The sequence below is a fragment of the Hemitrygon akajei genome, unplaced genomic scaffold (assembly GCF_048418815.1).
Source record: "Hemitrygon akajei unplaced genomic scaffold, sHemAka1.3 Scf000078, whole genome shotgun sequence".
Lineage (NCBI taxonomy): Eukaryota > Metazoa > Chordata > Chondrichthyes > Myliobatiformes > Dasyatidae > Hemitrygon > Hemitrygon akajei.
In genome coordinates, this window is record NW_027331964.1 from 2,090,998 (window position 1) to 2,113,071 (window position 22,074).

The window sequence follows — 22,074 nt, forward strand, 5'->3', positions numbered from 1 at the left end:
TGTCTCTTCCATGTCCACTGAATATGCGTTCTGATCCTCTAATTGAGGATCCCCAATCGCCAGGTGGCGCAACGCATCCTCAGTACGTTATTTAATAATATATGCATAAAATGTACAACGTATTTCGGTAAGTAAACAAGCGAATGAACGAGTAAGTAAATTAAATAATGAAAAAGTAAACGAACTACCAAATAAATAAAAGAATTATGAGCTCGGTTTCATCGGTCCAAGAAATCTGATTGCAGAAAATACTGGTAACTCTTTGAGCGTGGGTCTTCCGGCTCATGTACCTACTTCCGGATGGTGGTAACGACACGAGAACATATCCCGAATGGTAGTCATCAGAAGAGAGCATATCCCGGATGGTATTAATGAGACAAGACCATATACCTGAAGGTGATCGCCCTTAATTATGGACCTGGTATTCCTGAGTAACCACCTTTTGAAGATTTTCTCGATTATGAAGAGGCTCGCACTGTGATGAATGTGATTGTTGTACACAAGCCTCTGCAATCTGTGTCGACCCTGTGCATTGCAGCCTGCACACCAGACGGTGATGGAAACAGTCAGAATACTCTCCGCCTTGCATGTGCGAACATTTCCCAGTTTTTGGTGACATACCCATACCAAATCTCTTCAAGATTTGTGGGCCGAAGGGCCTTTATTGTGCTGTGGGCTTTCTCTGTTTCTATGTTTCTATCACCTAATGGAATACAGCCGCTGACGTGCCTTTCTTTGTGAATGTATGACTATGTGAGACCAAGTAGAGATTCTCTCAGAAGGAGCTTAAACCTGCTCACCCTCACCACCGCCGACCCTTCAATGAGGACTGGTGTGTGATCTCCCGACTTCTCCTTTGCGTAGTTCACAGTCACATCCTTGGTCTTGCTGTCTCTGTGTGCAAGATTATTGCGGCGGCAACACTCAGACAGTCTACCTATCCCGGAGGAAAGTAGTTTTGAGGAAAACTCCACGTGATCTGGTGGAGGACGACAGCAGCGTATCGAGGGCCGAATAGCCTTCTGCTTCTCCAGCGTTTTAGGTTCGTTCATTCTCCGCCTTCTCGCTCTGCGCTCCAGTCAGCTCCGGCTTTTCAGATAACGGGCTCTCGGGATCTCTCATGGAGACCAGGAAATGAGGCTCACTCTCCGAATGTAACAGAGACAGGCGCCGCTCTCTCGGGATCGCGTGGATGACGTTCACTTTACTCTCTCTCTTTCTCTTCATGTCGGTGGGTGAGAGAAACTCTCTTTGAGACCATTATCGGATTCCACACAGCAGCAGATAGTTGTAGAACAGCACACAGGATTTGATGTAGATTTGTGCAAAGTACAGACTGTCTGATCCAATCAGCGCTGCCGCTTGTGACGTCAGAATCCAGATATCTGACCCGCAAACCAGGAAGTGCGGCTCAATCTCCGAGTGTAACAGAGATCGGCGCTGCTCTCTCGGGATGTCGGGACTGGCCTTCGCAGCTCTCGTTCTTTGTCTCCACATAATGACGGGTGAGTGTCACTCTCTCGATCCCTCAGTGGCGGATAACCATCAGAGTGGCGGGTGGTAGGAGGCATGAAGATCAGGTTATAAGGATCGACCTTACTGAGCTATGAACAGATCCCGGGTATCTGTACAGACTGAGTTCTGTACAGTTCCCAACTCTATCGGCGTCTGTCGCTTTTCCCTCATATGATTTTCTCTTTCTCAGGTGAGTCCCAGCAGTTTACTATTATCGTTGAGCACAGCCAGATAAATGTCACCGCTGGGGCTGATGCGCTTTTTTCAGTGCGGCCGTCGTCCAGCGTCAGCAGTGGAAGCTGGATCTTTAAAGGGAAAGCAGTCGCCCAGTGGATCGGTCAGACCGGGATTGTAGATAATGTGTACAGATCGCGGGCAGAGTTATTCACTTCCAACGGGTCGCTTCTGCTGAAGTCGGTGAACATGTCGGACAGCGGGGAATACCGTGTGAATATGGTTCCAACTAGTGGCTTCCAAACCTCAGCGACCGTCACTCTGCGTGTCACTGGTAAGTGAGACAGAGTCATGCGATCTCGGACTATAACTTCCATTTTATTCCTGTGGTGAAAGAATACAATACAACCTTTACGATGGTCGCAGAACCTGGACTCCAGTGAACTCTGCCAGACCTGCTCTCGGACTGTTCAGTTCTCACTGTTGTGCGTGGCTGGGTATCCCCGTTTCTGTTTGCGGGCTGCTCGCACTTGTCCGTGCCGGATGTCAGTTCCGTCTTCAAGGCCATCAAGTAATCATTTGTATTTTACTCTATTTACCCTTCGGCCCATAAAGTTGTGCCGAACATGTCCCTACCTTAGATATTACTGGTCTTCCTTATGTTTGGTGACAATAAAGTGAAGTAATGATTCAAGATTCAATAACTTAACCGTCATTCCACCGCAGGGCAGAATGAGACAGAGTTTCCCAGGGGCAAGTGAAATCATAACATAACAAACGCAACAATAAATAGTAAACACAACAATAAATAGTAAACACAACAATAAATAGTAAAACACAACAGCCACATGTCGGTTAAAATCAAGTTATAAGTGTCCGGTCCAAGTTAAAAGTGTCCAAAGCAGAGTCAGATAGAGCAGCTATTTCGCAGTCTGACTGCCTGTGGGAGGAAGCTGTTTAGCAGCCTTGTGGTTTTAGTTTTGATGCTCCTGTAACGTTTACCTGATGGCAGAAGAACAAACAGTTTATGGAGAGGGTGTGAGGGGTCTTTAATGATGTACCGTGTCTTCTGGAGGCATCGACTCTGAAAGAGGTCTTGGACAGAAGGTAGGGAGACCCCAATAACCTTCTCTGCTCCCCTAACCACCCCCTGCAAGGCTTTTTTGTCGGCAGCACTGCAGCTGGAGTCCCAGGTTGTGATGCAAAAGGTCAGCACACTCTCAACCACGCCTCTGTAGAATGTAGTTAAGATGTTAGTGGGGAGTGATGCTTGTTTAAGCTTCCTCACAAAGTGCAATCTCTACTGGGCTCGTTCCACAATCCCAGTGATGTTCCTGGACCGGGTGAGATTATCCGAGATCTGCACCCCAAGGAATTGGATGTTTTCCACTCTCTCCACTGTGGAGCCGCTGATGCTGAGGGGCGTGCGCTCCTTATTTTTTTAATACTCGGTACATTGAGATATAACACTTTGAGTTCTGTACTTGCTAACCTTTTAGATTCTGCGTCACGAATGGGAGCCGGATTGCTCCTGAGCTGCCTGTATTTCAATGCAAGAAGTATGGGAGGAAAGGTGGACAATGGCGATGAAGATGAGGGAGCTGGTCTGCAAACAGAGGCAGTGTGTTGTGAGGGGAACCTGCTGACAGGGCAAAATTGCAACCAACAGGATGAGTTACAATGTGAAGGGTGGGCAAAATCGAAAAGGGCGAATACAGGACTGGAGGTGTGATATTTGAGTGCGTGCAGTACACGGAATAAGGAAGATGAGCTTGCAGCACAGTTACAGATTGGCAGGTATGATGTTGTTGGCATTGCTCAATCATGGCCGAAAGAAGACTATAGGTGGGAGCTTAATGTCCATGGATACACATTGTTTCGAAAGGACGGGCAGGTAGGCAAGGAGGGGGGAGTGATCATGTTGGTCAAAATTTGAAATCAAATCCTCAAGAGAGGAGACATTGAAAATAGAAAACCTACAGCACAATACAGTCGCTTCGGCCCACAAAGCTGTGCCCAACATGTCCTTACCTTAGGACTACCTAGGCTTACCCATAGCACTCTATTTTTCTAAGCTCCATGTACCTATCCAAAAGTCTCTTAAAATACCCGATCGTATCCGCCTCCACCACGTTGCCGGCAGCCCATTCCACGCACTCACCACTCTCTGAGTAAAGCACATACCCCTGACATCTCCTCTCTACCTACTCCCCAGCACCTTAAACCTGTCTCCTATTGTGGCAACCAAGTCAGCCCTGGGGAAAAGCCTCTGAGTATCCATACGATCAATGCCTCTCATCATCTGTTACACCTCTACCAGATCACCTCTCATACTCCATCGCCTCAAGGAGAAAAGGCCGAGTTCACTCAGCCATGTTTTCTTAAGGCATGCTCCCCAATCCAACCTCGTAAATCCCCTCTGCACCCTTTCTATGGCTTCCACATCCTTCCTGTAGTGAGGAGACCAGAATATTGACAACATTCTGTAGTTTTATCTCTGACCTGTGCATCTGTAGTAGTTTGCTTTAAGCAGAATATATCTCCTTGGAACCATCATTTCATCACAGTACGTTACACGTGATCCATGATCTGTGGTATTTTTACAGAAGCCAAATCCAGGCCCAACACCACATTGAAGGACGTTCACTCGGTAGAACACAATGACACAGTTAGTTTGGATTACACGTCAAGATGGGGACATGCTTCCTATTCGTGGTTAAAGAAAAGCAGGACAGTTAGCTCTGACGTTAGGATTACCGTGAGCACCACATCGACTGAACCTTTACCGCCAGTTTCACTGTATTAGCCCATGTGTCCAACACTGATTATATTTTAAATGGAGAAAAAACAACAAAAAATAATTACGTGCAAAGGGACTTGTCAGTCCTTTGTGTAGGATTGTCTGAAGGTTAATTTGGAGGTTGAGTCTGTTGTGAGGAAGGTAAATGCGATGATAGCATTCATTTCAAGAGGACAAGAATATAAAACTAACCATATAATGTTGAAAGTTCTTAAAGCACTGGTGAGGCCTCACTCGGAGTATTGTGAGGAGTTTTTGGCCCCTTACCCGAGAATGGATGTGCTGAAATTGGAGAGGGTTCAAAGGGGGTTCACAAAAATGGTTCCAGGAATGAAAGACTTGCCATAATATGAGCCTTTAATGTCTCTGAGCCTGTATTCACTGGAATCCAGAAGAGCTGAGAGGAAGTAAACTGTTATCAGGTCACCCCTCATTCTTCTGATTCCAGTGAATACAGACCCAAAGCATCAAATGTTCGTCATATGAAAACAATAGACTCATGTGAGTGAACTTCCTTTGAAACCCTTCAGTTTCAACACATCCTTTCCAAGAACAGTGCCCCAAATCTGCTCACAATACTCCAGGTGAGGCCTCACTGGTGTTAAACAGTTGAAAGGTCACATCATTGCCTTTACAATCTCGTCCACATGAAATGAATGCTAACACCGCCTTCTCCCTGATTTCCTTGATGCCCTGACCAATGGAAAATCTATCAACTTCGGCGTTAAATATACATACAGACTTGGTCTTCACCCCTGCTTGTGGCAAGCAATTCCACGGATTTACAACCTCTTCTGAAGAAATAGCTTTTCAGCTCCTTTCTGAAATGAGGTTTCTATATTTTTAGCTGTGTCACCTTGACGTTGACTCTCCCACCACAGGAATCATCCTCTCTATAGGAAACTATAGATACATAATTATCCACGATACGTAACACCCTCTTCACATCCACTCTATCTGTGTCCTCTGGTCCTAGACTCCCGCGCTATAGGAAACATCCTCTCCACATCCACTTTATCTGTGTCCTCTGATCCTAGACTCCCCCACTATGGGAAACATCCTCTCCACATCCACTCTATCTGTGTCCTCTGGTCCTAGACTCTCCCATTATAGGAAACACCCTCTCCACATCCACTTTATCTGTGTCCTCTGATCCTAGACTCCCCCACTATGGGAAACATCCTCTCCACATCCACTCTATCTGTGACCTCCGTTCCCAGGTTCCCCACTATTGGAAACATCCTCTCCACATCCACAGAATCTGTGTTCTCTGGTCCTAGACTCCCCCACTACAGGAAATATCCTCTCCACATCCACTCTATCTGTGTCGTCTGGTCCTAGACTCCCCCACTATAGGAAACATCCTCTCCATATCCACTCTATCTGTGTCCTCTGGTCCTAGACTTCCCACTATAGGAAACATCCACTCCACATCTACTCGATCTCTGTCCACTGGTCCTAGACTCCCCTACTATCGGAAACCTCCTCTCCACATCCACTCTATCTGTGTCCTCTGGTCCTAGACTCCCCCACTACAGGAAACATCCTCTCCACATCCACTCTATCTGTGTCCTCTGGTCCTAGACTCCCCCACTACAGGAAACATCCTCTCCACATCCACTCTATCTGTGTCCTCTGGTCCTAGACTCCCCCACTACAGGAAACATCCTTTCCACAACCACTCTATCTGTGTCCCCCGGTCCTAGTCTCCCCCACTATAGGAAACATCGTCTCCACATCTACTCTATCTGTGTCGTCCGTTCCCAGGCTCCCCCACTGTTGGAAACATCCTCTCCACATCCACTAAATCTGGGTCCTCTGGTCCTACACTCCCCCACTACAGTTAAAATCATCTCCACATCCACTCTGTGTCGTTTTTTAGAAGTTCGGAGGATGGTTAGTCTGAGGCCATAATCGTATCCACATACACTCTAACAAGGCCTCTCACAATTCGATAGTTGTCTATCAGGTCCCCCCTCATTCTTCTGAAGTCTAATGAATACAGACCCAAAGCCATTAAATGCTCTTTATAGGAAAATCATTCAATGATAGACTCATATGAGTGAATTTCCAAGAATAATGGCCTAAATCTGCTCACAGTACTCCGGGTGATACCTCACTGGTGCTTAAAAATTTGAAAGAATACACCGTTGTTTTTGTAATCTCGTCCACATGAAATGAATGCTAACATTGCATTACCCTCCTCACCACAAAATCAACATGAACATTAACCTTTACTGCATCTTGCTCAAGGACTCCCAAGTCTCAATGCACTTCAATACTTTGTATTTTCCCTCCACTTAGGGAATATTCATCTCCCATTTATTCAAACAAAGTGCACGACCGTTTGCTAATCGGCACTGTATTCCATCTGTCATTTCTTTGGCCATTCTCCTAATATGTTTTGTAGCAGGATTTAAATAAGATTTATAATGAGATTTACTAGGATGTTTCCTGGATTAGGGAGCGTGTCTTATGAAAGTAGGTTGAGTGAACTCGGCCTTTTCTCCTTGGAGCGACGGAGGATGAGAGGTGACCTGACAGAGGTGAACAAGATGAAGAGAGGCATTGATGGTGTGCATAGTCAGAAGATTTTTTTTCCACCAGGGCTGAAATGGTTGCCACAAGAGGGCACAGGTTTAAAGCGCTGGGGAGTCGGTACAGAGGCGATGTCAGGGGTTAGTTTTTTTACTCAGCGAGTGGTGAGTGCGTGGAATGGGCTGCAGGCAATTGTGGTGGTGTCGGATACGATAGTGTATTTTACGAGACTTTTGAATAAGGACATGGAGCTGGAAAAATAGAGGGCTATGGGTGGGACTAGTAATTTCTTAGGTCGGGACATGTCCGGCACAACTTGTGGGCCGAAGGGCCTGTATTATGCTGTAGGTTTTCTATGTTTCCGTCTAATGCACTGTACTCCACCTGCCATTTCTTTGTCCATTCCCCTAATACCTCTAAGTCCTTATGTGGCCTCTCTAATTCCTCAATGCGAAATGGCCCTCCAAGTGTATTCATGTCGTCTGCAAACTTTACAAGAGTGCAATTAATTCCATGGTCTAATTCATTGGCATGTAACAGGAAAATAATCGGCCCCAACTCGGCCCACCGTGGAACACCACTGGTCCCTGGCAGACAGGCAGAGAAAGCTCACGCTTTGGCTTTCGCCAATCGGCCATTACTTTATCCATGCTGAATCTTTCCTGTAATACCTTTAACACGCAGCTTATAAAACAGCCGCATGTATGGCACCTTGTCATGGCCTTCTGAAAATTCCAGAACATAACATCAACCGGTTATCCTTTGTCTGTCCTGCCTGTTATTTCTTCAAACGATACCAGCAGATTTGTCTGGCAAGATTTCCCCCTGAGGGAAACATGCTGACTGCAGCCTATTTTATCATGTGTCCCCATGTCCCCTGAGACCTCATCCTTAATGATCGACTCCTTTCCAAACAGTTCTGGCCAACTACCGTCCCATGGGTCTGTAATTCAATTTACCCCATTGTAGCACTGACACATATGACTTCAGCTTCTCCTTCACAAATTTCAGTTTTTAATTTCGATCACGTTATAAACACTTTCCCGAAGTTCTTTGTTATATTTTCCCTAAAGGTCTCTGTTCAATTCTGTACCTTTGCTCAACACCAAATCCAGAATAGATGATCCTCTACTTGGTTCAACCACGAGTTACCCTGAAACACCAGCTCGCAGGGACTCTACAAGATCACCGTGCTGGAATCCAGTAATAACCTGTTTTTCCAAATCTATCTTCCTATTGAAATCCCTCCTTACATTGTAACATTGATCACTTGACATGCATTTTCTATCACACGTTGTAGTTTTAGGCCGCATCATTGTTCTGTTTGGCGGTCTCTGTGCAATTCCCATCAGGGACTTTTTACCCTCGCTGTTCCACAGCTCTCTGCACATCGGTTTAATACATTCCCACCCACTTTCACCTCTTTCTAATACTTTAACTTCATGTTTCACCAACACAGCAACGCCGGCGCGCTTGTCCTCCTGCCGGTCCTTTCGATACAATATGTATCAAACACCCGGCTAAAGCCTTGATTCGGTGTTGCCTACAATATTATAGGACTAATTTTATAAGTGTAATAAGATGTAAAAAGACAGAGTATACGGGGAGACCAGCTTATTCACATTTATTCCAGAGGACAATTAAAGTATAGCCAAGTTACTTAGTCCCCCTATGAAACAGCAGTAAAGTTTTAAACTCCGCCGGAGTTTCATTCATTCCGCGATCTGATCTGAAATCGAAACACATGGGGATAAGAGACAGGAATGACGACAGAGGCAGGGATCTTGAGTTGGCGAACCAAATGTTATGAACATGATGTAGCTGAAACAAAGTGTAACTCCATTCGAAATTTAATTTTAGGTCCAGGGCCAGTGACAGGGGTTGCCGTGGTGACCAATGATTCCACTCCCCTGGAAAACCTCGATATCATCGCACTGAGTTGTGTCGCGTCGGGCACTGTTGAGACACGGACATGGTTCAAGGACAACCAACCCATCCAGGAAAACGGCAGAATATTTACATCTCCCGACAAGGCGAAACTGACTATAATCAGTGTGAACAGAAACGACGTAGGGACGTACAAGTGCATCGCCAGCAACTCTTTCAGCAGTGATGCTGGACAGACCTACGTGGAGGTTTACTGCAAGTACACAGGTAACCAGCAACCATCATTTGTATCGGATGCTCCACAGGTATTCTCATTTTATAGATAGGCCAGAGGTGGTCAGAATTGTACCGGAGGGTCCAGTTGTTTCAAATATTGTGTCAAACCTGACGTTAACTTGCCAAGTGGAAGTAAGTCCAGAACCAGCCTATTGGCTCGGTGTGTCTGACACTCCGAGGGAGGAGTTGTAAAGTTTGATGGCCACAGGCAGGAATGACTTCCTATGACGCTCAGTGTTACATCTCGGTGGAATGAATCTCTGGCTGAATGTACTCCTGTGCCTAACCAGTACATTATGGAGTGGATGGGAGTCATTGTCCAAGATGGCATGCAACTTGGACAGCATCCTCTTTTCCGACACCACCGTCAGAGAGTCCAGTTCCACCCCCACAACATCCCTGGACTTACGAATGAGTTTGTTGATTCTGTTGGTGTCTGCTACACTCAGCCTGCTGCCCCAGCACACAACAGCAAACATGATAGCACTGGCCACCACACATTCGTAGAACATCCTCAGCATCGTCCGGCAGATCTTAAAGGACCTCAGTCTCCGCAGGAAATAGAGACAGCTCTGCACCTTCTTGTAGACAGCCTCAGTGTTCTTACACCAGTCCAGTTTATTGTCAATTCGTATCCCGAGGTATTTGTAATCCTCCTCTATGTCCACACAGACCCCTTGGATGGAAACAGGGGTCACCGTTGCCTTGGCCCTCCTCAGGTCCACCACCAGCTCCTTAGTCCTTTTTACATTAAGCTGCAGATGATTCTGCTCACACCGTGTGTCAAAGTTTCCCACCGTAGCCCTGTACTCAGCCTCATCTCCCTTGCTGATGCATCCAACTATGGCAGAGTCATCAGAAAACTTCTGAAGCTGGCAAGACTCGGTGCAGTAGTTGAAGTCCGAGGTGTAGATGATGAAGAGAAAAGGAGACAGGACAGACCCTGTGGAGCCCCAGTGCTGCTGACCACTCTGTCTGACACACAGTGTTGTAAGCACTGTGTGCCAGTGCTTGGAAGTACAAGAAAAGATCTAAAAAGCGTAGATTGGGACAGTTTGTTCTCTGGCACGGATGTCGTTGGTAAGTGGGAGGCCTTCAACGGAGAAATTTTGAGAGTGCAGAGTTTGTATGTTCCTGTCAGGGTTAAAGGCAAAAGGAATAATAATAAGGAACTTTGGTTCTCGAGAGATATTGGAACTCTGATAAAGAAGAAGAGAGGAAGTTGAATCTCGAGGAAGTTACCAGGAAAGTGGATGAAGGGAAAGCAGTGAATGTTGTCTACATGGACTTCAGTAAGGCCTTTGACAAGGTCTCACATGGGAGGTTAGTTAGGAAGATTCAGTCGCTAGGTCTACATGGAGAGGAAGTAAATTGGATTAGACTTTGGCTCAATGGAAGAAGACGGAGAGTGGTAGTGGAGGATGCTACTCTGAGTGGAGGCCTGTGACTAGTGGTGTGCCACAGGGATCAGTGCTGGGTCCACTGTTATTTGTCATCTATATCAATGATCTCGATGACAATGTGGTAAATTGGATCAGCTAATTTGCTGATGATACAAAGATTGGAGGTGTAGTGGACAAGTGAGGAAGATTTTCAAAGCTTGCAGAGGGATTTGGACCAGTTGGGGGAATGGGCTGAAAAATGGCTGATGGTAGTTTACTGCAGAGAAGTCTGAGGTATTGTACTTTGGGAGGACAAACAAGGTAAATGGTAGGACACTGAGGAATGCAGTAGAACAGAGGGATTAAGAAATACAGATACAAAAATCACTGAAAGCTGTGTCACAGGTAGATTGGGTCGTAAAGAGAGATTTTGGCACATTGGCCTTTATAAATCAAAGTACTGAGTATAAGAGTTGGAATGTTATGGTGAGGTTGTATAAGACATTGGTGAGGCCAAATTTGGAGTATTGCATGTAGTTTTGGTCACCTAATTACAGGGGGAGAAAAACATTAGTAAGGTTGAGAGAGTGCAGAGAAGGTTTTGAAGGATGTTTCCGCGACATGAGAAACTGAGTTACAGAGAAATTTGAATAGCTTTGGACTTTATTCCCGAGCGTAGAAGAATGAGGGGAGATTTGATAGAGGAAAATAAAATAATGATGGGTATATATAGGGTTAATGCAAGCCGACCTTTTCCACTGAGGCCGGGGGAGAAAAAATAAATAAACAGAGGGTATGAGTTACGTGTGAAGGGGGAAAAGTTTAAAGGGAACATTGTTGGGGCTTCTTCACACAGAGAATGGGTGGGAGTGTGGAATGAGCTGACAGGTGAACTGGTAAATGAGGGCACATTTTTAATATTCAATAGAAACTTGGACAGGTACATGGATGAGAGCTGTATGTAGGGATATGCTCCAGGTGCAGGTCAGTGGGACTAGGCAGAAGAATGGTTCTACACAGCCAAGAAGGGCCGAAGGGCCTTTTTCAGTGCTGTATTGTTCTATGTTTCTATGGTTCCATTCGGAAAGTTGTAATGGGATATCCCCCACTATTATTCTAAATTCAAACGAGTACACACCCAGAGCAATTAAACGTTCCTCGTATGTTAACCCTTTCATTCTGGGAATGATCCTTGTGACACAATATACGACTCAAAACTGACTCAGTCAAATTGTTGTGAAAATGAACTTGCCACTGATAAAGACGTGTTCTTGGAATGTAAGATATATATATATATTTCCTTGTGTGTTATCAACAAACACAGATGGCAATTGCACCCTCGGCTCTGGCGCAATCGTGGGCATTGTACTTGGTTTACTTACCATGGGCCTGATCGGCGGAGCCAGTGGATGGTTGATCGCGAGGAGAACTGACGGGTAAATGCATATTTTCTCCAAATATCGCTTCTACTTTTAATTCGTGCGGAAGAACTTTTTTTTTTCTTTTTTTGCATAAGTGGGATTTTGGAAGCTTTAATGCGAACTTGTGATGCGACAGGCGAATGAAGCAAATTAGAGGGAAATAGATAAATACCTGCTGACGGTTCATGTGCAAGGTTCAGGAATGGAACACGAGCGGTGCATGAGTGGAGATGTTCAACAGGCACTGATGTCCTTTCGGTGGGCGGTAACGGATATTAAACCATAAGAGCATGAGATACAAGAAGAGAAGTAGGACTCAGAATGCCAGAACAATTGGGATGTTGAACCATATAGGAGCAGAAGTAAGCCATAACAGCCCATTGAGTCTGCTCTGCCATTCAATCATGGACTGACCCAATTCTTCCAGTCATCTCCACTCACCTGCCTTCTGCCCATACCCTTTGATGCCCTGGCTAACCAAGAAACTATCTCTGTTTGTCTCCACAGCCGTTCGTGGCAACAAATTCCACAGATTTACCAGAGTCTGTCTAAAGTAATTTCTCCGCACCTCTGTTCTAAATGGACGCCCTTCAATCCTGAAGCCGTGCTTTCTTGTCCTAAACTCCCCTCCCATGGGAAATACCTTTGCCATATGTGACTGAATGTTACCCTGACGACAACAATCAACTTCGGGTATCATGGAGCAGTCGGTCAAACCTCGCCTCTCGTCTGATGATCAAAAAATAAACGGGGACCGCTCCGGCTCCACCTGTTTGTATTTTTACATCTCATTTCCCAAAAGCTGCTAAAATCGATCAGCAATTCCGGAATCACTCCACAGATCAGGGACAGTCTGTGGACAGAATCAGCATTAAGCGTTCACGTGGGAGTTGTTTTCCTGAAATGTGAACATTTGTCTGAAAGCGGAAGCGTTCAGTGATACATGTGTCACTTTCCCCTGACAAACTGAGATCTGAAAGCCCGAAACACTCTCGCCGTGCAATCCAATATGGCCACTGTTGTAAAGATCGAGTAGGACTGGAATCGGGCATCTGATAGCCGGAATAGTTTCAAGTAAAAACTAGGGAGTGTCCAATGGATGAATGGGAATTATATCATTCGGTGTATCAGTGCAAGAAAGTCACTTCCTGCCGGATTCATATTTTGTCCTTTGTTTCTGTTTATTCAGGATCAGAGATCCGCCACGATCCCAATACGTCACGAGCATCAATTCCGGAAGGAAGGGTGAGTGAACTGCATTTCAACTGTTCTATTACTGAGCCCACGGATATCTTAATATTTCATTTAAACATGTTAGTTCCTAGTGCACAGAAGCTGGAGGTTTTCATCCACGGTCACGAATAATGCTGCTTGGGTTGTCGGGTTGTCCAGTTTAATAAGTGGAAATTTTCAACTGAGAATTATAATATAATTGGAGGGACGGTATGGTATTTTCCTTTCCGTATCTGACCTAAATTATTATTACCCGGCTCTGGCGTTTGTGGGAGACAGGGGGCAAAAGTTTAAGGGTAACACGAGGGGGAATTTCTTTACTCAGAGAGTGGTAGCTGTGTGGAATGAGCTTCCAGTAGAAGTGGTAGAGGTAGGTTCGGTATTGTAATTTAAAGTAAAATTGGACAGGTATATGGACAGGAAAGGAATGGAGGGTTATCGGCTGAGTGCAGGTCAGTGGGATTAGGTGAGAGCAAGCGTTCGGCACGGACTAGAAGATCCGAGATGGCCTGTTTCCGTGCTGTAAAGGTTATATGGAAGGTCGTTCATGCTATCGCTGGCATTTTGTTTTATGGGCGGATTGACATCTGCTGTATAAGCATCCCTGATGCTCTTCACCGCTGTGACGTATCTGCTTTGTTCCTGCAGGCACCTTGGATACAAACACCGTGAACGCATCGGGAACCTATGAAAATTTCTCACGAAATGAACAGGTTGGATCTTGGTATTATGTTCATGATCTCAGTCATTGTTTTGCATGCGAACATCGGTCGACCTTTTCCGATCGGCGTTTCGTTCGCTTCCCACCTATTCTCCACTCTGGACTCAAATATCTTCTCCCCCACCTGCCCAACAACTTCCCCTGGTGTCCCTCCACTTCCATTTCTGCCATGGTCCAGCATCCTCTTCAGCCCTTTACCTTTCCCCAGTGTCCAGGCCCACCTATCACCTTCCAGCTAGAAAACCTTCCTCTCCACTGTTTTCTCTGCTTTTCCGCTTCCTTTCCAGGTCAGTAGAAGAGTCTCGGCCGAAAACGTCGATGGTTTATTCATTTCCATTGGTAGAACCATAGAACCATTGAACATTACAGCACATATACAGGACTTTTTGGCCCTTCTTGGCTGTGCCGAACCATTTTTCTGCCCAGTCCCACCGACCTGCGCCTAGACCATATTCCTCCACACACCTCTCATCCATGTACATGTCCAAGTTGTTCTTAAATGTTAACAGTGAGCCCGCATTTACCACTTCATGTGGCAGCTCATTCCACACTCCCACCGCTCTCTGTATGAAGAAGCCCCCCCCCCAATGTTCCGTTTAAACTTTTCCCCCTTCACCCTTAACCCATGACCTCTGTTCTTTTGTCTCCACGAGCCTCAGTGGAAAAAAGCCTGTTTGCATTTAATCTATCCATTCCCATCATAATTTTATATACCTCTATCAAATCTCCCCTCATTCTACTGAGCTCCAGAGAATAAAGTCCTAACTTATTCAAGCTTTCTCTGTAACTCAGTTTCTCAAGTCCCGGCAACATTCTTGTAATCTTTCTCTGCACTCTTTCAACCTTATTAATATCCTTCCGGTAATTATAGAACATAGAAAAGTACAGCAAGTACAGGCCCTTCGGCCCACAACCTTGTGCCGACCCTTAAACCCTGACTCCCATGTAACGCCATCCTTACATTCCTTCAAATACCTGTCTAGTAGTCTCTTAGCTGACCAACACTGCACACAATACTCCACATTCTTCGTCACAAATGTCTTATATAATCTCCCCACAACATTCCAACTCTAATACTCTAATCTTTGATTTATAAAGGCCAATGTACCAAAAGCTCTCTTTACGACCCTATCGACCTGTGACGCCACTTTTCGGGAATTTTACACCTATATTCCCACATCCCTCCCTTTTACTGCACTCCTTCCAAAGTGCAATACCTCACACTTGTCTGCATTAAACTCCATCTGCCATTTTTAGCCCATTTTTTCCCAGCTGGTCCAAATCCCTCTGCAAGCTTTGAAAACCTTCCTCACTGTGCACTACACCTCCAACCTTGGTATCGTCAGCAAATTTGCTGATCCAATTTGCCACGTTATCATCCAGATCATTGAGATAGATGACAAATAACAATGGACCCAGCACTGATCCCCGTGGCACACCACTAGTCGCAGGCCTCCACTCAGAGTAGCAATCCTCCACTACCACTCTCTGGCATCTTCCACTGAGCCAATACCTAATGTAATTTACTACCTCTCCATGTATACCTAGCGACTGAATCTTCCTAACTAACCTCCCACGCCGGACGTGCACAAAGGCCTTACTGAAGTCCAGCTAGACAGCATCCACGGCCTGCACTTCACCCACTTTCCTGGTAACCTTCTCAGAAAACTCTGATAGATTGGTTAAACATGACTTATCACGCACAAAGACATGTTAACGCTCCCTAATAAGTCCCTGTATATCGAAATACTTGTAGATCCTATCTCCTAGTACTCCTTCCAATAATGTACCTACTACTGACGTCAAACTTATCGGCCTATAATTTCTCGGATTACATTTAGAGCCCTTTAAAACAACGGAACAACATGAGGTATCCTCCAATCCTCCGGCACCTCACCCGTAGATACCGACAATTTAAACATCTCTAAATATCTATCTGAAACGCTGGGTTCCTCCGGCATTTTGTGTGTCTTGCTCTGCACCTGCAGAATTTCTTCACTGGAGACATCTGCGGTTTGCACAGAATCCATAATTCTCGTACTCTGCAAAAACATATCTTACTCTGAGTGGAATCTATTTCGTGAAAGACTTTCTAAATGTCCGAGCAATGAGGCTAAGGCACAGAGGGGAAACATGGTCAGATCTGATCCTGTCTGACTGTGATCAGCAATGATCTCTGTGAGCGTTTACGAGAAAGAGCAAATACGGTCAGCGTCTTGAGGCCACAAGTCCATATCCCGAATCTATCACGTGCACATTCTGATCCAAACTTATCTCTCAAGATGAATGGTTTTGGAGACGAGATCTTGGTCAAGTGACATGCATCATGCTACCCTTATTGCTGAGTGTTTCCGAATGAATTTATGTCTTTCGGGAGCGCTCCTGATGTCAGAGAAAATAGATATTGCTCTCACACTCTATCAGAAACACGCAGTGCGTCGAATGGCGAATGGTGCAATATTGCTGCAAGCTGCAATGAATGTGAAGATTGATACCCTCGGGGTTTACATGTGGAGAGACAGAATACAACTGTTCAGCGCAAGCTTAAACGTCACAATAGAAGTCTTTAATTTCTCTTTTCAGGGCGCAAGGAACAATGCAGAAGATGGAAACTCCACTTACACGGTGGGGGAATTATTTGCATCAATCCCTTTTAGATGCAATTGTTTCCATTTCACACAGTAAGAAACTGACCCTGAAGTGAGACATTCGACAGCGAGAATGAAGTCGAAGAGGCAGCAATGGGAGACACAGAAATGGCGGATGAACTCATGAAGTATCATGTGTTAGTCTGCACTGTGGAGCACACCATCAGTATGACAGTGTCAGGACATCCTCTGTGCCATTTGCTTTTCCACTCATTTTAGTGTCATTAGCAAATTTTGCTGCGCTACGCTCACTCCCCTCTTCCAAATCATCAATGCAAATGGTAAACAGCTGCGGGCCCAGCACCGACCCCTGCGGCACCCCACTCACCACTGACAGCCAACCGGAGAAACGCCCATTTACATCAACTGTCTGCCTTGTATTGGTTAACCAATCCACTTCCTCCGACTCCCTGCATCCGTATCTTATTTATAAATCTCTTGTGCGGCACCTTATCGAACGACTTCTGGAAATCCAAGTGTACGATATCCACCTGTTCCACTCTATCCACTGCACTCATTATATCCTCAAAGAACTCCAGTACGTTTGTCAATCAGACCTTGCTCTTTCTGAATCCATGCTGCGTCTGTCTAAAGGGGCCACTTCTTCCTAAATGTTACGCTATTTCTTCCTTGATAGCAGCTTCAAGCATCTTCCCAACTGCAGATGTTAAGCTAACTGGCCTATCGTTGCCCGTCTTTCGCCTACATCCTTTTTTAAAAAATTGGCTTGACATTTGCTGTCTTCCAATCCGCCGGGACCTGCCCAGAGTCTAGAGAGTTCTGACGAATGATTGCTAACACGTCCACTATAACCTCCGCCAATTCTCTCAACACATTAGGCGCCTTAGCTTGCCTTCAGGGAGACTTCAGGTATGAGGAGCGTTTAATGACTCTACCCCAAAGCTCACGGCAGTTCAGGAGATTGAGGGATCGATAACTTTGAAACTTCGGATATTGAAAGCCCTAAATAGAGAGGACTTGGAGAGGAGGTCTCTGATCCCGGGGCGCTCTGTGCCCAGAGGACACAAACTCAGAATTCAAGGAGCTCCCTTTGAAAGAGAGGCATCAGGAGCAATATCTTCAGCCGGAGTGTGGTGTATCCGTGCAGTTTATTGCCGGATATGGCTGCGGCCTCAAAGTCAGTGATGGTAACATTGCACTTTCCTGCTTTACTCCCTGCCAGTTAAACTACAGCGAATCCTGCTCGAGAACTACTGAGTTGATCGTTCCTTGATTAATAACGGTGTCAAACATTGCGGACAGAAGGCAAGTTGATAGATCAGGGTGTCCAACATTACATAAAGAGGCAAGTGATTGCCGTTGAGAATTGTAATGAATCAGCCATGATAGAATGGCGGAGCTGCCTTCGCGGGCCGAATGGCCAAATTCTTCTCCTGTGTCTTATGGTCTACTGGATCTCTCCCGACTCCTGCGATATGTAATAAGATCTCTCTTAACCCAGGTCCCTCTGTCCCACGGTCTTTCCGAGCCGATTTGTTACATGTGTGGAAGTCTTTTTCGGTGTCCTTCCAATTCTCCTCTCTCACAGACTGCGTTTGTTATTAACTTTTGCTGATCACATGATTTACTTCCGTTTAACAGGGACTGGTTCTGGGCGACCGATCTGTTTACAGTGATCTGAAGAGGTAAGTGAGCAGAACACGAGGCTGTCGATGCCAAGTATAACTTGCAAAGGGAACACATTCATTATTGTCAAGCCGATGAGTTGAGCAGAGCCCCGGCTGTGAGTGATTCCAAGTTACCCAGTGATTAACAGATGGGAGACATGTAACACTGTGGGACTGGGGTCAGGCGGCGACGGGCAGCAAGTCATTGCTATTCAGAGGAATAATTGTCGTGGGCCTGTGGCCTTGCGAAACAGATATATTGTCTGCAAATTCTCATGGGCACGATGTCTGATGCCGAATAATGAAATATCGCCCGTATTTTGACTCACCAACTTTATTTCCTTCCGGTTGCTAAGACAGCCAACATGAATTGTTTATCTATTTCCTCAGATGACGTCACTGGTGAATAGAAGAGGACGGTTGGCCGGGAATTCACACATGAGAAGGACAATCATCGTGGAAGAAGCCACCGTTCAAAACATCTCTCATTTTTTATCTACAACCGTTATCCATGTCTCCGTCATAAGTCTCTCGAGTGTCACATTATCGCTTTAAGAATTGTTCAAGCTGCCGCATAGCAGCCAACTTCCGGTTAAGTCAGTCGTTGTTTAACTTTTGGGCTTTTTTTTAGCAGTGTTTAATAAATGTTTTATTTGCTATAAAAAACCTGTCTCAATTATATATTAATTGTTGCTGGATCATAACAGTAACGTAAACAAGGAGTCTTGGAAAAAATGATAACACTTTATGGTGGCAAATTCACAGCGAGTTACAAATTTCTGGCCCAGACCATGACCGTGAGTAAAACATTAATACTAGGATGACGTGTTTGAGGTGTCTGAGATATTGACAAAATGCAACACTCGGTCGGTGATTGAATAAACACACGAATGTCTGGTGGGATTGCAGAAGGTGCATCCTTTGTTGTTGAACACGTGTCCCTTTAACGCTGTTATTTTTATGCAGTGCAAGCGGATGGTGCATGGATGTGTTATGGGCGCTCAGATAAAATGGCTCCCAGGTCGAGTTGATATTCCTTTGCACCCCATGGATGCTGTCTGATCAATTGACTATGTCCTGGATTGTACGTTTTGTATCAGAAAGCATTTTAAAGCCTATTTCCACTGAGGTGCTCCACCATAGCGTAGCTGGTCGCGGGTCGCTGGGGCAGCAGGTCCATTATCAGATCATAGTAAACAGTGACGTCAGATAACCATTTCCACCACCACCTCCGCCCTCAGCACTCTGACTAAAACATCACTCAAGGATCTCGTAGCTGATTGGCCAGAAACGTTCTAATTCGTCCCCTCGGTGTCCAGATTTTTTTCGTATTATCTCTCCTAAATATCTTCAGAATTTCAAGGCCTCTATCTCTTGGTCGGGAATTAAAAGAAAAAAATAAACAGATTAGTAACAGCCAGGGTAAAGAAATTATTCCTGCTTTCTGATTGGCTCCCTACGTTCAGGGACGTGGACCCTGTCTGCAGTGCAATCAGGGGCTGTACATCTGTGCTCTTGTCCAACCATGTCCCCGCAAGTTCCCACGTGGTTCACGATGGTGACGTCACTATTGACAAATCCTCACTGCAGCTCACAAATACTCCTTTGTAAACTGATCGCAAAAACACGTTTTTTACGAGTTTCAATTTTGTTTAGTCACTTATTTTAATCCAGAAAGAATATCGGACGAACTGTTGAAGTTAACCCACTGACATTTCAAACATAAACTCAGGTCGACTAATCGCCATATAGAGCCGGCTCCCCGACTTCAGGAGATCTCGGCCGATCTGACTGCAACCTCAGACTCACAGTCGGTGGGCGGCAGGAATATACGGTCACGAATACCTTGGTGATAAATAATGACGTAACTGCGATATTTTAGGCACCCGTGATGGGAATTGGAGGCGTGAACCAGAACCTGTTTACTTAGAGAGTTTCTTTCTTCCAATTTGGGAGACATTACACTGAAAAAAACAAATTCTCCCTGCAGCTGAAGTTCTAAATGCTCCCAATCTATATAATCTGTGCTGCCTTCAACAAAAGCCAGCTTTGCAATTGTGAATATTTAGAAAAGATTGTCAAGGGTTAAAGTTCCGGTCTTTCCGGTCTGTGCAAAAGAGCGCACAGAAGAAAATTGAGGAAGAAGGCAAATAGCTGAGGAGGTTGGCGCATATTGTTTTGTACTTGTGGGGAAGGCGGAACTTTGTGGGGGAACAGGTGCGGAGAGAAAGCAGAGTCTGAAGGAAATTGCCATATGTGTATAAGCTCGACTCTTGGATCTGACCATCTGCAACAAGAGGTTTCACAAGGTCTGACAATGGAGTGTGTTGAACCTTTGGTTGTCCTCTTCTCCAACTCCTGATGTTTTACCGAAGTTACTACAGAGCGCGGTGAAGGAGACTTCGCTTTTTCACGAAAGCGGAAGAAGCAGAAACGGAGAAATGAGGCGAGGAAACTTTGACCTCTAGCTTGGGGAATTTGCAGCGGTCTAGTATTGAGGAAACAGAACATGCACCTGCGAAATTAAGACTACAGCAGGTCACGCACAAAATGTATTACTGGAAAGGACAGGAGAGAGAGTGTGGAAATAGTGGACACAATAAATGTTGAGAAATCAGCGGTCATGCAAAACCTGTGGAGGGCAATGAGCCGTCACGGGTCGTGTCGAGACCCTGCAGCGATACTGAACACCACCAGGGCAGTGAGATAGTTTACAAAGTCGGCTGGTGCAAGATCTAGTGTGGGATAAGTGATCCAGCTGCGAGGTTTTGATGGGCAGTTGCTACGGGCAGAGAGTCGAAATGGCGTTAGAAAATGTATCAATGAATTCTCCACTGTCATCTGTTGAATGATAAAGAGGGAGATATTTATATAAAGAGTCGAGCGTGGAGGGTGCGATGGGAGCTGACACGTGACAGAGGTGTCCAGTTAAACGCGGCTGATTGGAAGCTGGAAGTGACGTCAGATGTGTAAACATGGAGACCACGGCAGGGGTTGAGAGGTGATGGACATTGGTAACAAGGGGTGGTGGATATGTAATTTGACAGTAAAACTAGGGTAAAACATGGGACCCCTGGAGGGTGAAAAGGAGAGCAGATGCGCACTTTGAACAGGAAGACACTGTGGGTGTGTGAGTAATGCAAGATGGAGTCAGAGGAGTGAGGGTAATTAATTTCAGTAACAGGGCGCGGGAGTGTTTGGTGTGTACAGGAGGTTCCAGGTGGCTCAGAAACAGACTGCAGGTAGAGCTCACCTGTTTTGTTTTGCGATCTGCAGCAAAGAAACAGGCTGAAACAAATCAATAAACCAGGAATTTAATTACTGTAATGAAATATATTCATTTTCATTTTTAAAATCTTTTTATTGATGCATAATCTTCGACAGCTATAAAATGATACAGAGCTTCAACAATTAATAAAGCTGAAGAAAAAAAATTATCAAAAAAGGATAATATATGATAATGATAACAATTATATAAAGAAAAGAAGGAAAAAGAAAAAAAAAATAAAAAATTAGGGATCAACTCCCGGAGCAATACGACTTACCATCGTCCATATACATAAACAAATGAATCATCAACCGCCAATTCATGTTTAATTTAAATGAAATCGGAAGGAAACCATATAAAATAATTCAAATTAAATGATAATATTTGGCAAAAGAGCCCCATCCTCTCTCAAATTCAAATCGAGAATCAAAAGTTCAGCTTCTGATTTTTTTCCAAACTGAGACATAACATTACTTGAGAAAACCACTGAATTATTGTAGGGACAGAGGTGTCTTTCCATTTTAATAAAATAGCCCTTATTGCCAACAATGTAACAAATGCAAATACATGTTGGTCTGAAGAT

General features: G+C 45.1%; 1 protein-coding gene across 1 annotated transcript; it reads left to right on the top strand.

Annotated features, from left to right (window-relative positions):
* The first annotated feature begins 1,453 nt into the window (after window positions 1–1,453).
* LOC140722500 (cell adhesion molecule CEACAM7-like) lies at window positions 1,454–18,809 on the top strand. The gene is made up of 9 exons (XM_073037222.1): window positions 1,454–1,505; window positions 1,706–2,023; window positions 8,888–9,181; window positions 11,897–12,008; window positions 13,183–13,238; window positions 13,875–13,939; window positions 16,531–16,572; window positions 18,198–18,241; window positions 18,614–18,809. Exons 1-9 carry the CDS (start codon window positions 1,454–1,456, stop codon window positions 18,615–18,617), a joined length of 987 nt encoding a protein of 328 aa, XP_072893323.1. The 3' UTR covers window positions 18,618–18,809.
* Window positions 18,810–22,074: the final 3,265 nt, after the last annotated feature.